This window comes from Vulpes vulpes, chromosome 7 (assembly GCF_048418805.1).
Source record: "Vulpes vulpes isolate BD-2025 chromosome 7, VulVul3, whole genome shotgun sequence".
NCBI lineage: Eukaryota > Metazoa > Chordata > Mammalia > Carnivora > Canidae > Vulpes > Vulpes vulpes.
The window spans coordinates 66,960,991-66,977,143 of NC_132786.1; the positions used below are offsets into that span (position 1 = coordinate 66,960,991).

Consider the following 16,153-nt stretch of genomic DNA (forward strand, 5'->3'; position numbering starts at 1 on the left):
CGTAGGGCAAATCTATTTTCAACTCTTTGAGGAACCTCCACACAGTTTTCCAGAGTGGCTGCACCAATTCACTTTCCCACCAACAGTGTAACAGGGTTCCCCTTTCTCCACATCCTCTCCAATATTTGTGGTTTCCTGCCTTGTTAATTCTCCGCATTCTCACTGGTGTGAGGTGGTATCTCATTGGGCTTTTTATTTGTATTTCTCTGATGGCAAGAGATGCAGAGCATTTTCTCATGTACACATTGGCCATGTCTATGTCTTCCTCTGTGAGATTTCTCTTCATGTCTTTTGCCCATTTCATGATTGGATTGTTTGATTCTTTGCTGTTGAGTTTAGAGAAGTTCTTTATAGATCTTGGAAACTAGCCCTTTATCTGATGCGTCATTTGCAAATATCTTCTCCCACTCTGTAGGTTGTCTTTTAGTTTTGTTGACTGTATTCTTTGCTGTGCAAAAGCTTCTTATCTTGATGAAGCCCCAATAGATCATTTTTACTTTTGTTTCTTTTGCCTCATGGATGTATCCTGCAAGAAGTTACTGTGGCCGAGTTCAAAAAGGGTGTTGCCTCTGTTCTCCTCTAGGATTTTGATGGAATCTTGTCTCGCATTTACATCTTTCATCCATTTTGATTTTATCTTTGTGTATGGTGCAAGAGAGTGGTCTAGTATTCTTCTTCTGCATGTGGATGTCCAATTTTCTCAGCAGAATTTATTGAAGACACTCTTTTTTCCTGAGGATAGTCTTTCCTCCTTTGTTGAATATTAGTTCACAATAAATTTGAGGTTCCACTTCTGGATTCTCTATTCTGTTTCATTGATCTATGTGTCTGTTTTTGTGCCAGTACCACACTGTCTTGATGACCACAGCTTTGTAGTACAACTTGAAATCTGTCATTGTGATACCCCCAGCTATGGTTTTCATTTTTAATATTCCCCTGGCTATTCGGGGTCTTTTCTGATTCCACACAAATCTTAAAATAATTTGTTCCAACTCTCTGAAGGAAGACGATGGTATTTTGATAGGAATTGCATTAAACATGTAAATTGCCCTGGGTAATATTGACATTTTCACTATATTAATTCTTCCAATCCATGGGTATGGAATATCTTTACATCTCTTTCTTTCTTCCTCAATTTCCTTCAGAAGTGTTCTGTAGTTTTTAGGGTATAAATCCTTTACCTCTTTCGTTAGGAGTTATCCTAAGTATCTTATGCTTTGGGATGCAACTGTAAATGAGATTGACTCCTTAATTTCTCTTTCTTCAGTCGCATTGGTAGAGTATAGAAATGCCACTGATTTCTGGGCATTGATTTTGTATCCAGCCATGCTGCCAAATTGCTGTATGAGGTCTAGGAATCTTGGGTGGAGTCTTTTGGATTTTCTATATAGAGTATCATTTCATCGGCGAAGAGGGAGAGTTTGACTTCTTTGCCAATTTGAATGCCTTTTATTTCTTTTTGTTGTCTGATTCCTGAGGCTAGGACTTCTAAGACTATGTTGAATAGCACTGGTGAGAGTGGACATACCTGTCTTGTTCCTGATCTTAGGGGAAAGGATCCCAGTGCTTTCCCTATGAGAATGATATTTGCTGTGGGCTTTTCGTAGAAGGCTTTTGAATGCTGAGCAATGTTTCCTCTATGCCTACACTCTGAAGAGTTTTGATCAGGAATGGATGTTGTATTTTGTCAAATGCTTTCTCTGCATCTATTAAAAGGATCATATGGTTCTGTATTTGTCCTTGCTGATATGATGAATCACATTGGTTGTTTTACGAGTGTTGAACCCGCCTTTCATCCCGGGGATAAATCCTACTTGGTCATGGTGAATAATCTCCTTATATACTGTTGTATCCTATTGGCTAGTATCTTTTTTTTTAATTTTCCGTTATTTATGATAGTCACACAGAGAGAGAGGGAGAGAGGCAGAGACACAGGCAGAGGGAGAAGCAGGCTCCATGCACTGGGAGTCCGACGTGGGACTCGATCCCGGGTCTCCAGGATCGCGCCCTGGGCCAATGGCAGGTGCCAAACCGCTGCGCCACCCAGGGATCCCTGTTGTATCCTCTTGGCTAGTATCTTGTTGAGAATTTTTGCATCCATGTTCATCAGGGATATTCATCTATAATTTTCCTTTTTGGTGGGGTCTTTGTCTGGCTTTGGAATTAAGGTGATGCTGGCCTCATAGAATGAATTTGGAAGTCCTCCATCTCTTTCTATCTTTCCAAACAGCTTTAGTAGAATAGGTATGGTTTCCTCTTAAACATTTGATAGAATTCCCCTGGGAAGCCAGCTGGCCCTGGATTTTTGTGTCTTGTGAGGTTGTTGATGACTGCTTCAATTTCCTCCCTGGTTATTGGCCTGTTCAGGTTTTCTATTTCTTCCTGTTCCAGTTTTGATAGTTTGTGGCTTTCCAGGAATGCGTCCATTTCTTCTAGATTGCCTACTTTTTGGCATATAGCTGTTCATAATATGTTTTTAAAATCGTTTGTATTTCCTTGGTGTTGGTAGTGATCTCTCCTTTCTCATTCATGATTTTATTAATTTGAGTCTTCTCTCTCTTCTTGTTAATAAGGCTGGCTAATGGTTTATCTATCTTATTAATTATTTCAAAGAACCAACTCCTGGTTTTGTTGATCTGTTCTACAGTTCTTCTGGTCTTGATTTCGTTGAGTTCTGCTCGAATCTTTATTAACTCTCTATTTCTGCGGGATGTTCAATGTATTTGCTGTTTTTTCTCTAGCTCGTTTATGTATAAGGTTAGCTTTTGTATTTGAGTTCTTTCCAGTTTTTGAATGGATGCTTGTATTGCAATGTATTTCCCCCTCAGGACTGCTTTTGCTGCATCCCAAAGATTTTGAACGGTTGTATCTTCATTCTCATTAGTTTCCATGAATCTTTTTAATTCTTCCTTAAACTCCTGGTCGACCCTTTCATCTTTTAGCCAGATGGTCCTTAACCTCCACGTGTTTGAAGTCGTTCCAAACTTCTTGTTGTGATTTAGTTCTAATTCAAGGCATTATGGTCTGATAATATGCAGGGGATGATCCCAAGCTTTCGGTAACGGTTCAGACCTGAATGTGACCCAGTATGTGGTCTATTCTGGAGAAAGTTCCATGTGAACCTGAGAGAATGTGTATTCAGTTGAGTTTGGATGTAAAGTTCTATAGATATCTGTGTAATCCATTTGGTCCAGTGTATCATTTAAAGCTCTCGTTTCTTTGGGGGTGTTGTGTTCAGAAGACATATCGAGTGTAGAAAGTGCTAGATTGAACTCACCAAGTATCAGTGTATTATTATCTAAGTATGTCTTCACTTTGGTTATTAGTTGATTGATATATTTGGTAGCTCCCACATTTGGGGCATACATATTGAGGATTGTGAAGTCCTCTTGTTGGATAGATCCTTTAAGTAATGTATAGTGTCCCTCTTCATCTCTTACTACAGTCTTCAGGGTAAATTTTAATTTATCTGATATAAGGATGGCTACCTCTGCTTTCTTTTGAGGATCATTTGAATGGTAGAAGGTTCTCCAACCTTTTATTTTCAGGCTGTAGGTGTCCTTCTGTCTAAAATAAGTCTCTTGTAGACAGCAAATAGATGGGTTCTGCTCTTTTATCCAGTCTGAAACCCTGTGCATTTTGATGGGGTCATTAAGCTCGTTCATGTACAGAGTTACTATTGAAAGATATGACTTTAGTGTCATTATGATACCTATTCAGTTCCTGTTTTTGTGGATTGTTCCATTGGACTTCTTCTTAAAGGGGAATTTTAAGAGTCCCCCTTAAAATTTCTTGCAGAGCTGGTTTGGAGGTCACATATTCTTTCAGTTCCTGCCTGTCTTGGAAGCTTTTATCTCTCCTTCCTTTCTGACTGAGAGCCTTGCTGGATAAAGTATTCTTGGTTGCATTTTCTTCTCGTTTAGGACCCTGAATATATCCTCCCAACCCTTTCTGGCCTGCCAGGTCTCCGTGGAGAGGTCTGTGTTACCCTAATAATCCTCCCCATAAAACTCATGGATTTCTTGTGTCTTGCTGCTTTAAGGATCTTCTCTTTATCTTTGGAATTTGCAAGCTTCACTATTAAATGTCGAGGTGTTGAATGGGTTTTTTTTTTTATTTTTGGGGGGGATCTCGCTATTTCCTGGATCTGAATGCTTGTTTCACTTCCCAGATTAGGAAAGTTTTCAACTATGGTTTGTTCAAATACATATTCTGGACCTGTGTCCCTTTAGGTGCCCTCGGGAACCCCAATTAAGCGTAGGTTTTTCTTCCTCAGGCTGTCATTTATTTCCCTTAATCTATCCTCATGGTCTTTTAATTGTCTTTTAATACATATTCTGGACCTGTGTCCCTTTAGGTGCCCTCGGGAACCCCAATTAAGCGTAGGTTTTTCTTCCTCAGGCTGTCATTTATTTCCCTTAATCTATCCTCATGGTCTTTTAATTGTCTCTGTTTTCCTCAGTTTTCCTCTTTGCCATCAACTTGTCTTCTCTGTCACTCATTCTTCCACCTCATTAACCCTCGTTGTTAGGACTTCTAGTTTGGGTTGCATCTCATTCAATTGATTTTTAATTTCTTCCTGATTAGATCTGAATTCTGCAGTCTTGAAGTCTCTTGAGTCTTTTATGCTTTTTTCTAGAGCCACCAGTAGGTTTATAATAGTGCTTCTGAATTGGCTTTCTGACATTCAATTGTAACACAAATTTTGTAACTCTGTGGGAGAGAAGACTGTTTCTCATTCTTTCTTTTGCGGTGAGGTTTTCCTAATAGTCACTTTGTTCAGTGTAGAGTGTCCAAAAACAAGTTGTATTGGGAAAAGGAGAAAAAGAGAGGAGAGAAAGAAGGAAAGAATAGAGAAAAAGAAAAAAGGAAGAAAAAAGAAGAAACAGAAGAAAAAGAGAAAGAGAAAAAGGTGGGGGAAGCAAACAGAAATAAAAAAGAAAAAAAAAACCACGGGGAGTATCTTCTGATTCTGTATACTTTAGGTCCCTTGAATTCCCCTGGAACTGGTCCGTCTAGCTGGTCTTCTGGGGGAGGGACCTGCTGTGCTGATTTTCAGGTGTTAGCACTTGGAAGCTGCTCTGCCCCTGCCTGGTGCAGGGCTCAGTCGGGGTTGTTTACCCCGTGAGGCCCCAGGAGGAACAACCGCAGTGGCGGGGCCAGCTCTGCAGCCCTGGAGTCAGCCCCCGCAGTAGCTCCGGGGCTCTCCGTCTGCAGGGCCTGGAGGCTCTGGGGTGGGGCGCTGATCTGCTCAGGAGCATCTGGCAGGAGCATCCTCGCTGTCCTGGGCCCTCCCGGCCTCTGCCTGTCCCGGGGGGAGGCCGGATCCTGGGCTGTGTCTCGGCGCCCTGTGCTCCGGGGCCTGCGCTGTTGGATTCGTGCTCCCGCCCCGCAGCCCCCTCCGGGGAGCCACCGCCCAAGCCCCTCCGAGCTGCTCCGGTTCCCGCCGTACTCGCTGCAGCCCTTAGGGAGCTCGGCGCACTCTCCGGGGGCGCAGGTGCCTGTTAGTGTCCCAGGGAGCCTGAGGGCATCCCCGCTCTCCTGGGTCCTGCTCTAACTCCCTGCGGGCCCCTTTCCGCCCGGGAAGGTTGGTGCAGCTCCTGCTCCTCCGGGTCGGGGCTCTCCTGGCCTGGGGACACTCGCCCCAGCCTCAGCCCGGCTCCTCGGGGGCCCCTCCCCCTTGGAGGCCTTTTGTGTCTCTATTTCTTTTGTTTCTTTATTTCTTTTTCCCGTCTTCGTACCTTGATCGAAGCGCGAACTCTTCTCACTGTAGCATTCCAGCTGTTCTCTCTTTAAATCTCAGGCTGAATTCGTAGATTTTCAGGATGATTTGAAGGTTATCTAGGTAATTTGGTGGGGATCGGTGATTTGGGGACCCTACTCTTTTGCCATCTTGCCTCTCCCTCCTATTATTATTATTATTATTATTATTATTATCTATTTACTTTGACATTAAGTTTGGTTTCTTTCCATTATTTCATTTTTCATTATTGATTTGTTCTGCTTTTTCTAATTTGCCATTTATTTCTTCTAGTGTATTTTTATTTCAGTTGTTGCATTATTCAGCTTTGACATATTCTTTTTTTTTCTTTTTTCTACCTCCATTTTAAAGGTCTTACTGAGTTCATCCACTCTTCTCAAGTTCAGTGATATCTTTACGTCCATTACTTTGAGTTATTTATCAGGCATATTGCTTATCTCCATTTCATTTACCTTTTTACTATATATATATTTTTTTGTTCCTTTGTTTGGATATATTTCTTTGTGACCTCATTTTGATTCTTTGTTTTTTTTTTTTCTATGTATTGAGTAGGTCAGCTAGATCTTCTGGTTTTAAAAGTAGTGGCATGTGTAAAAGATGTCCTCTGCTGCCTTATAGTGAATGCCATTAGTCATTAGAATTGGGCACCCTAGCAGTATCCCCTGTGAGGATAGCTTGCACTCTCCTCTTGTAGCTGAGCTGCAATTTCCTTCAGCTTAGCTAGCTACAATGGCCAAGTTTGCCTCTTGTGGATGAATGTTGAGAGGCATGGTTGAGGCTGCTATGAGCTTCCTGGTTGGGGGGCTGGCAGTCAGCCTAGCAGTCTGCAATTAGTCTTTCTGCCACATTTGTGAGTGCATCAAATGGTAGATATTCCTCTCAGCACCGCCTGCTAAGAAGCCAGGTTGCTGGAACTGCACACATGATGATGTGTGGGCTATACCCCACTTACTTCAGGGCAGGAGTCATTTCAAAAGGATGCTATGCCAAGGTGAGAGGTTGAGATGATGCAGGTTTTCAAGGGAATGCCATGGTGCACAGTGCTAGCAATATTTATGAAGAGTGTATTGTTGGCTTTCTTGAGACTCTAACTATTTTGATCATGTTAGAAAAAAAGGATATGACACCTGCTAGCAATTTTTTTCCTTAAGAAATCTAAATGTGTGCAGCCCGGGTGGTTCAGCGGTTTAGTGTCACCTTCAGCCCAGGACCTGATCCTGGAGACCCGGGATCGAGTCCCACGTTGGCTCCCTGCCTGGATCCTGCTTCTCCCTCTGCCTGCCTCTGTCTCTGTCTCTTCTCTCTGTGTGTCTCATGAATAAACAAATAAAATCTTTAAAAAAAAAGAAATCTAAATGTTCCTACTCCTCCACCACATTTTATAAGATTAGCCAATGAATCTTCTTCACTATTCTCCAGGCACTTTAAAAACTGCTGCTTTTGTGCTGTGTCTTGGGATGAATTATTTAGTACACTGTTTCATTAAAGGTGTGTCATTGTTATCCTGTTACCCATTGGCTCTTCAAGAATTTAGCCAGCTATGTTTAAGCTCATAAAGTTAAGCACTACTGGTTTTCGAAGTCAAACGTTATGAGGACTTCTTCCCAGTGCAGGTCCCCAGTACCAAGACACTTTGTGTGGAGTCTGATCACCTCATACCTTTATGCTTATGATGTTCCTTTCATTTTTCCATCAATTTCACTGAGGTTACCAACCGTGTCTCCCATCCTTTCCTTTTTGATGTAGTCTTCTCTCTGTGAATAACTATGAAATGTTTTTGTTTGTTTGTTTTGTTTTCTCTGCCAGTTGACTACAGGTTGTTTTCAGAATTAGTTGCATAGATGTAGCTGATACACCACTTTGTCCATGATGGGAGGTAAGATCAGGATCATCCTAATCTTGTCCTTCTATAAATTTGCTATTTCTACCCAAAAAGATTCAAGAATATTGAGTTCAATTTGAGACCTAGACATTGATTATTATTTAATTTACAAATATAAAATAAAATCTCATATTTGACTAAATTTAATTTTTAAATTTAAAATAATTTTATTAAATTTTATTCCCTAACTTAATAATGTCCCAAAGGTATTTATTAGTAAAGAAACCTACATTGGAGTACTTGAAAATCACATATGAAAAGTTCTATTTACATAGAGCTGCAATCACCTTGCTTTCCTGAAACCAACAACACCATGTTGGTATCTCTCTTTTTTTTAAGATTTTATTTATTTATTCATGAGAGACACACAGAGAGAGAGAGAGAGAGAGAGAGAGAGAGAGAGAGTCAGAGACACAGTCAGAAGGAGAAGCAGGCTCCGTGCAGGGAGCCCAGTGTGGGACTCAATCCCTGGACTCCAGGATCACACCCTATGCCAAAGGCAGGCGCTAAACTGCTGAGTCACCCAGGATCCCCCATGTTGGTATCTGAAATACCAATTTGAGAATTGGAATACCAGTTCCAACTCTATCACTGTCCATGCTGTAAAGATGTCCTTTACACAGATGGGGAGTACTTTTCTACTACTAAGATGTCACACATTTCCCCATAAGCTTCCTGAGAGCTGCCACCACCTCTTTGTTTCTCAGGCTGTAAATAAGAGGGTTCAACATGGGTGTTAGGATATTGCTGAATACAGAAAGAGCTTGGTCCTGCTCCGCACTGTGGGAGGAAGTGAAAGACATATAGATAAATATGTTTGGGCCAAAGAAGAGACTCACCACAGTTAGATGGGAAGAGCAGGTGGCCAGAGTTTTTTTCCTGCCTTTGACAGAGTTCATACGAAAGACAGTGAGGAAGATGAGAGTATAGGAAACAGTGATGAGACTGAAAGGTACAACAAGCAACACAATGCTTGTCACAACCACCACCAACTGATACAATGAAGTGTCTTCACAGGAGAGCTTAATTAGGACTGGGACCTCACAGAAGTAGTGGTGGATCTCCCGTGATCCACAGATGGGAAAATGCATAGGGTAGACTGTATGGATAAATGAACTTACAGAGCCTCCAATCCAACACCCAAAAATCATGTGGATACAGACCCTAGGGCTCATGATAATGGGATAGCGCAATGGGTTGCAGACAGCCACATAGCGGTCATAAGCCATGAGAGTCAAAATAAGGCACTCTGACATTCCCAACATCAAGAAGAAGAAACTCTGTGTTCCACAGCCAATCCATGATATTGTCCTTTCCCCTGTGAAAAAATTAGAAGCCATCTTTGGAACAATGGTGGAAGTTAATGTCAAGTCAATGAGGGACAGTTGACTGAGGAGAATGTACATGGGCGTATGAAGCTGAGAGTCTCCCCAAATCAAGACAATCAGAAGTATGTTTCCCAGGAAGGCAAAGATGTAGATGAAGATGATCACAAGGTTGAGAACAATAGAATGCTGAAATTCAGGAAAGAGTCCCACAAGGATGAAGTCAGTTACTGAAGATTCATTTCCACTCACCATGCCTCTAAAAGAAATGTAACAGGGTTGGGGGACAAATCAAATGTATTAGAACAGATGATGTTCAGTATAGGTATTATATCAATAGTTGGATGTAAAATTTTATAATTTCTCCCCAACTTTAGAATCTCATATTTGCCATAGTCTCATCAGAGATATTTCACTATTTATTGTTGAGCAATTGCCTAAATATTTCTTAGATAATATTAGAAGAATTGATAACTTCAGTGCCTCTGTTGAGTGTATTTTTTCTTCTTTCTTTCTTTCGCTTTTCTTTCTTTCGCTTTTCTTTCTTTCTTTCTTTCTTTCTTTCTTTCTTTCTTTCTTTCCTTTTCTTTCTTTCCTTTTTTCTTTTTTGATTAGAGAATCTTGTAATAACTATGCATCTATTTCCTACAAGTATGAACCTAAAATTCTGTATATTATTTCTGATAGTTATGGATCCTAGTTATTAGCTCTTGTATATGGGGGGAAGGAACATCAAATTAATCCATTTAATTTCACTTTAAAATCGCAAATTAGGGCAGCCCAGGTGGCTCAGCGGTTTAGCACTACCTTCAGCCCAGGACCTGATCCTGGGGACCCAGGATTGAGTCCCATATCTGGCTCCCTGCATGGAGCCTGCTTCTCCCTCTGCCTGTGTCTCTGCCTCTCTCTCCCTCTCTCTGTCTCTCATGAATAAATAAATAAAATTTTAAAAAAATAAAATAAAATTGCAAATTAAAAAATACTAATGAGATCCCATTTAATTTTATTTGACTTCTCATCATAATGATGTAAGCATAGTAATGAAAATTGCCAGACTTATTGCCCTTCTCGGAAATCTTAAATATTCTGTATTGTTAATAAAGTAACTTCAAAAGAGTATGTGTCCAATAAATATTAACGATAAACTTAACAAAGTCCATGGAATTCAGGAGGACCTATTTTCAAGCAGAATGTATGACAAATACCTTCACTGCAATTGCATCTCTTCTGGTGAAAGCAAAAGTTTTCCCCTCCATGACACCTTACTGAAAAGTAGAATCTTCACCCCAATCTAAGTAAGACAAATATACACATGAAAGTTTCCATATGCATCACTGTTTCCTAGCTGATGATATGAAGATATTTGTTGTTCTCTTAGTCATAAGTCTGCTGAAATATAAAATAAAGAGCTAGTTATTAATCTTGTTCTGTCACTAATGAGCCCAATGACTAATCTCACTAATCTTACATTATCTCAGGACCAAAAAAAGGAGTTCTTGAAAAGTCTTCACCATTTATTTATTTTTCATTTTAGGTTTATTGAATGACCATGATATATATTTTATATACATATATACACATACAGTTATATATGTAAGTTTAATTATATACATATATACACATGAGATTATAGAGTCATTTATAACAACATGTAACAAAAGAGTAGAGTCAATGCTGAAGCTAAGGCTGGCATAGTATGATATATCAACACAAAGATCTGTCTGAAAAAGATAAGGATGGAGAATGATGTAACATTTAATTTGAGCTATGCCTACCTTAGGACACAGTAACTCATATAAGTTTAAAGACTTAGGAAATTATCTGTTCTGTCAAAACTCATGTTGCAAAGTAAATGAGAAGAAAAGCTAGAATTCTTACACAAATTATTATTTAACAATTTTGAACTGTGTAAACTGTTTTCAATTTTCTCATTACTGAATAGCTTCATGTAACACAGATGTGTATGATATTTATGTAATAAATATATAACACATAATACATTTAATAATAAGATGATGTCTATGATTAAGTGTATGTGAGGAATGACAGATTCCAAGTTTTCAAAATTTATCTATTATCATCACCATCAGCAGCAGCAGCAGCAGCATTAAAACAACAGTGTTCTGCAATCTATTCTAGGTATGTACTCCAATCTTCAATTATACAAGCCACATAATTTTTCAAAGTTATCAATACATGACCTCATAATTTTTAGGACACTAATGGTGAAGACTTTAAAAATACAGATAATAGAGTAAAGGAAGTAATGTTGAGTGATTTTGGAATGAAATGTAAAGAAAAACAATCCACATGTGTTTAATTCTTTTTCACTTAGTGTTTTAACTAACATTTTGTAAATTTGTATCAATGAATAACTAGCCGCTTGGGGGAAAATCATGTGTTTTAATAATCAAAAACCATGAATTACAATGCAACCATACTACAGATAACAACTCTTGGAATAGAAAAATCCACTGTTATTTAGAAAAGTTTTTGAATTATTTATTAATTTATTCCCATAATGGTAAAGCCATTATATCAAACATTCAATCCAATGGAGTAACTATGGATAGCCGACCCAATATATTTCCATTATTTCTTTAATGCAGAAATCAAACAATCTACTCAAAATGAGGAATGAAATGTTACATTACTTATATGATTTTACTGACCTTTTAGGAAATCTTCAAAATTATGTCATTTTAAGAACACAGCTTGCCATTGTTAGCATGATTTGAAGTTATGCATTTGAGGTTAGCATGATTTGAGGAAAATTGAAATGAAATCATAACTCAGTCACTAGATAGTTTTTCTAAAAGCAATAGGATAAATTTAAGAGATTATCAAGAAATTAACTGGGTTACTAAGTTTAGGCACATTTTTGAATATATCAGCTTTGAGTCTAAAATTGTAGTAATTCTTTTTTTTTTATTTTTAATAAATTAATTTTTATTGGTGTTCAATTTACCAACATACAGAATAACACCCAGTGCTCATCCCGTCAAGTGTCCCCCTCAGTGCCCATCACCCATTCTCCCCCACCCCCCGCCCTCCTCCCCTTCCACCACCCCAAGTTCATTTCCCAGAGTTAGGAGTCTTTATGTTCTGTCTCCCTTCCTGATATTTCCCACACATTTCTTCTCCCTTCCTTTATATTCCCTTTCACTATTATTTATATTCCCCAAATGAATGAGAACATACACTGTTTGTCCTTCTCCGATTGACTTACTGCACTCAGCATAATACCCTCCAGTTCCATCCACGTTGAAGAAAATGGTGGGTATTTGTCGTTTCTAATGGCTGAGTAATATTCCATTGTATACATAAACCACATCTTCTTTATCCATTCATCTTTCCATGGACACCGAGGCTCCTTAATTCTCAAATGTTTTCTTTAACATCACGAATGATGCCTGCTCCATATTATGCCAGGTTAAGACCTGAACCCTAGGAAGCCTACAAAATACTAGTTTACAACAATCACAGGTATTTTTCCTTTAACAGTACAATCACCAAAGTCTGACATTTGTGAAACTTAGTAAGCATGGAAATTCTCTATATAATTTCCTTTACCAGTCATGGATCAAGATGCTTTCCTTATGCTATTTTATTATTTACCTTGGATTCTACTTATCTCCAGACACTTCTGCCCCTTGGAATTGATGACAACCTCTAGATTTTCTGTAATCAAATGTATCTTCTCACCATGTAAAATTAGGTGCTTTTTCTTGCATAGAAAAATAAATGCAATTGGCTTGGTGTTGAGGGAGAGACATACGCTTTAGGAATGAACCCAGTGACTATGATTCTACAACACTATGTATATTAAATACTGGTTGGTATATTAGCTAAGAGCTAACTTGCTACATTGCTTCATAATTTGTCATCATGGTTCTGGAGGCCTTTGTAGTGAATGACCTAGGGGAACACAGTCCCTAGACTTTAATTAAGTTCAATTGCAGATAATAATAGTGAACCCAGCCCTTTGCTCTTCTACTGTCTCACTAAAGCAAGCAGGCAAGTCTATGCCCTGCAGTCTCCTGCTTCTTTTCTTCTAATATCAAGAACAAGGCAGTATTAGAAGTCCTAGCAAAGCCATTAGGGAAGAAAAGGTAATTTTTAAAAGATGTAAAACTGACACTCCTCAGCCAATAAACATATTCGTTAAATTTGCAGGGTATAAAGTAAACTTACAAAAAGGTGTACTGCTATATAGACTAACAACAAACTATTTGAATGAGAAATTAAGAAACTTATCCCATTTACAATTGCATCAAAAAGAATAAAATACCTTGGAAGAAATTTAACCAAGGTACGAAAGATCTGTTCATGGAAAACTATAAGACATTGATGAAAGCAATTGAAAAATATTCAAATAAATGGAAAAATATTCTATACATATAGATTAGGAAAATTAATATTCTTAAAATGTCCATATTCCCAAAGCAATCTACAGAGTAAACATGATCCCTATCACAGAAATTTTTCTAAAGACCTGAAGATGGCTAATAGACACACACAAAAATGCTCAACATCACTAATCATCAGAGATACGTAAATTAAAACCACAATGAGATGTTATTATCTCATATCTGTTACAATGGCTGACATTAAAAAAAGAAGAAATAACCAGTACTGGTGAGGTTTTGGAGAAAAGGGAGCTCTCAGGCACTTTAGTGGGAATGCAAATTGGTGAAGTCACTATGGAAAACAGTATGGAAATTTTCCTCATAAAATAGAAATATGATTCCAGCAATTCTACTCCTAGGTATTAAACCAAAGATAATAAAAGGCTGCACTAATTTAATAAGATAGATGTACTCCCATGTTAATTGTTATAGGAGCAAGGTATGAAAAAAAATGTCTATTGATGGATGAATGAATGAAGACATATGATATGTATATATACAATGACATTCTACATAACCATAAAAAGAAGACTAAAATCCCTACTTGTGACAACGTGGATGATTCTTTGTAATCCCTGCTACATATATAAATTTTTACAGCTGGGACTTTATACTGTGTAATCCCATTCCAACATTTTACCCACCCTTGCAATTCCTTCCTCTTAGACAAAGAATTAGTTTTCTGTGTTTGTCTGTTTCTGTTTCTATTCTTTGTTTGCTCATTCATTTTGTTTTTTAGATCTTACATACAAGTGAAATCATATGGTATTTGTCTTACTGTGTCTGGCTTATTTCACTTAGCATAACAAACTCTAGGTCCATTCATGTTCTTACAAACGGCAAGATCTCATTTTTGTTTATTACTAGTATCTATCATCTATCTATCTGTCATCTATCATTTATTTATCTATCATCTGTCCATCATCCATTCATCCATCCATCCATCTGTGTATCATTTATTTTCTATCTATTGATCTATTAGTGAACACCCAGATTGCTTCCACACCTTCTCTATTCTAAATAATGCTGCAAAAAACATGGGAGTTTATATACCTTTTCAAATTAGTGGATACCCAGTAGTGGAATTACTGGACTATATAGTATTTACATTTTAAGTTTTTGAGAAAACTCAATACTGTTTTTCACAGTGACTGCACCAATTTATAATCTCACTAACAGTGCATGAGAAATCTCTGTTCTCTACAACCTCACCAACACAGTTTATTTATTCTTTTCTTTATTTTGATGATAGCCATTTTTCTTGTTCTTATATCATTTATTATGGCATGTATAAGATGGTATCTCTCTGTAGTTTTGATTTGCATTTTCCTGGTGATTAGTAATGTTGAGCATTTTTCCAGGTACTGTTGGCCATTTATATGTCTTCTTTGGGAAAATATTTTCAAGTCCTCTGTCCATTTTTAATGAGATTATTGGGGGGGGTTGTTGTGTTGCATGTTTTTAAAAATATATTATGTATATTGACCCCTTATTAAATATATATTTTGCAAATATCTTCTTTTCACTAGGTTACCTTTGGTTTGGGGGATATTTTTTACTGTTTTTGTTTGTGTTTTATTCAAGTAAAATTAACATACAATGTTAGATTCAAGTGTACAATATAATGACTCAACAATTCTATCCATTTGTCAGTGCTCATCAAGATAAGTGTACTCTTAATCTTATTTACACACTTCCAATTTTGGATTTTGTTGATTTCCTCTGGTGTGCAAATCTTATTTGACATAGTCCCAATAGTTTATTTTTTCTTTTGGTTGCATTGAGTAGGCAGACATATCTAGAAAAATATTTCTAAGATAGATGGCTAGGATATTCTTGACTATGCTTTTAAGGGGTTTTATGGTTTCAGATCATGTATTCAGATTTTTAATTTCTTTGGGGTATATTTTTTTGAATGTATGTATGTTTGTATTTATTTATTTATATTTTTGTATTGGAGTTCGATTTGCCAACATATTGTATAACACCCAGTACCCCCTGTAAAGTACCCCCCTCAGTGCCTGTCACAGAGTCACCTCAAGCCCCCACCCACCTCCATTTCCAACACCCCTTGTTTGTTTCCCAGAGTTAGGAGTCCCTCATGATCTGTCACCTTCACTGATATTTCCCACTCATTTTCTCTCCTTTCTTCTTTATTGCGTTTCACTAATATTTATACTCCCCAAATGAAGGAGACCCTATAATGTTTGTCCTTCTCTGATTGACTTACTTCACTCAGCGTAATAGTGTCCAGTTCCATCCATGATGAAGCAAATGGTAGGAATTTGTCGTTTCTAATGGCTGAGTAATATTTCATTGTATACATAAACCACATCTTCTTTATCCATTCATCTTTCAATGGACAACGAGGCTCCCTCCACAGTTTGGCTATTGTGGACATTGCTGTTATAAACATTGAGGGGGCAGGTGTTCTGGCATTTCACTGCCTCTGTATCTTTGGGGTAAATCCCCAGCAGTGCAATTTCTGGGTCATAGGGAAGTTCTATTTTTAACTCTGAGAAATCTCCACACAGTTTTCCAGAGTGGCTGAACCAGTTCACATTCTGACCAACAGTACTAGAGGGTTCCCCTTCCTCCACATCCTCTCCAAAATTTGTGGTTTCCTGTCTTGTTAATTTTCCCCATTCTCACTGGTGTGAGGTAGTATTTCACCATGGTTTTGATTTGTATATCCTTAATGGCCAGTGATGCGGAGCATTTTATCATGTGCTTGTTGGCCATCTCTGTGTCTTCCTCTGTGAAATTTCTGTTGATG

General features: G+C 38.1%; 1 protein-coding gene across 1 annotated transcript; it reads right to left on the reverse strand.

Annotated features, from left to right (window-relative positions):
- Positions 1-8,287: 8,287 nt before the first annotated feature.
- LOC112911015 (olfactory receptor 2T27-like) lies at positions 8,288-9,223 on the reverse strand. The gene has a single exon (XM_025987333.1). The coding sequence runs from the start codon at positions 9,221-9,223 to the stop codon at positions 8,288-8,290; it is 936 nt and encodes a 311-aa protein (XP_025843118.1).
- Between the last annotated feature and the right edge of the window lie 6,930 nt (positions 9,224-16,153).

Excerpts from the sequence above, each read along its gene's own strand:
- LOC112911015 (XM_025987333.1), bottom strand. The coding sequence starts at position 9,223 with ATGGTGAGTGGAAATGAATCTTCAGTAACTGACTTCATCCTTGTGGGA.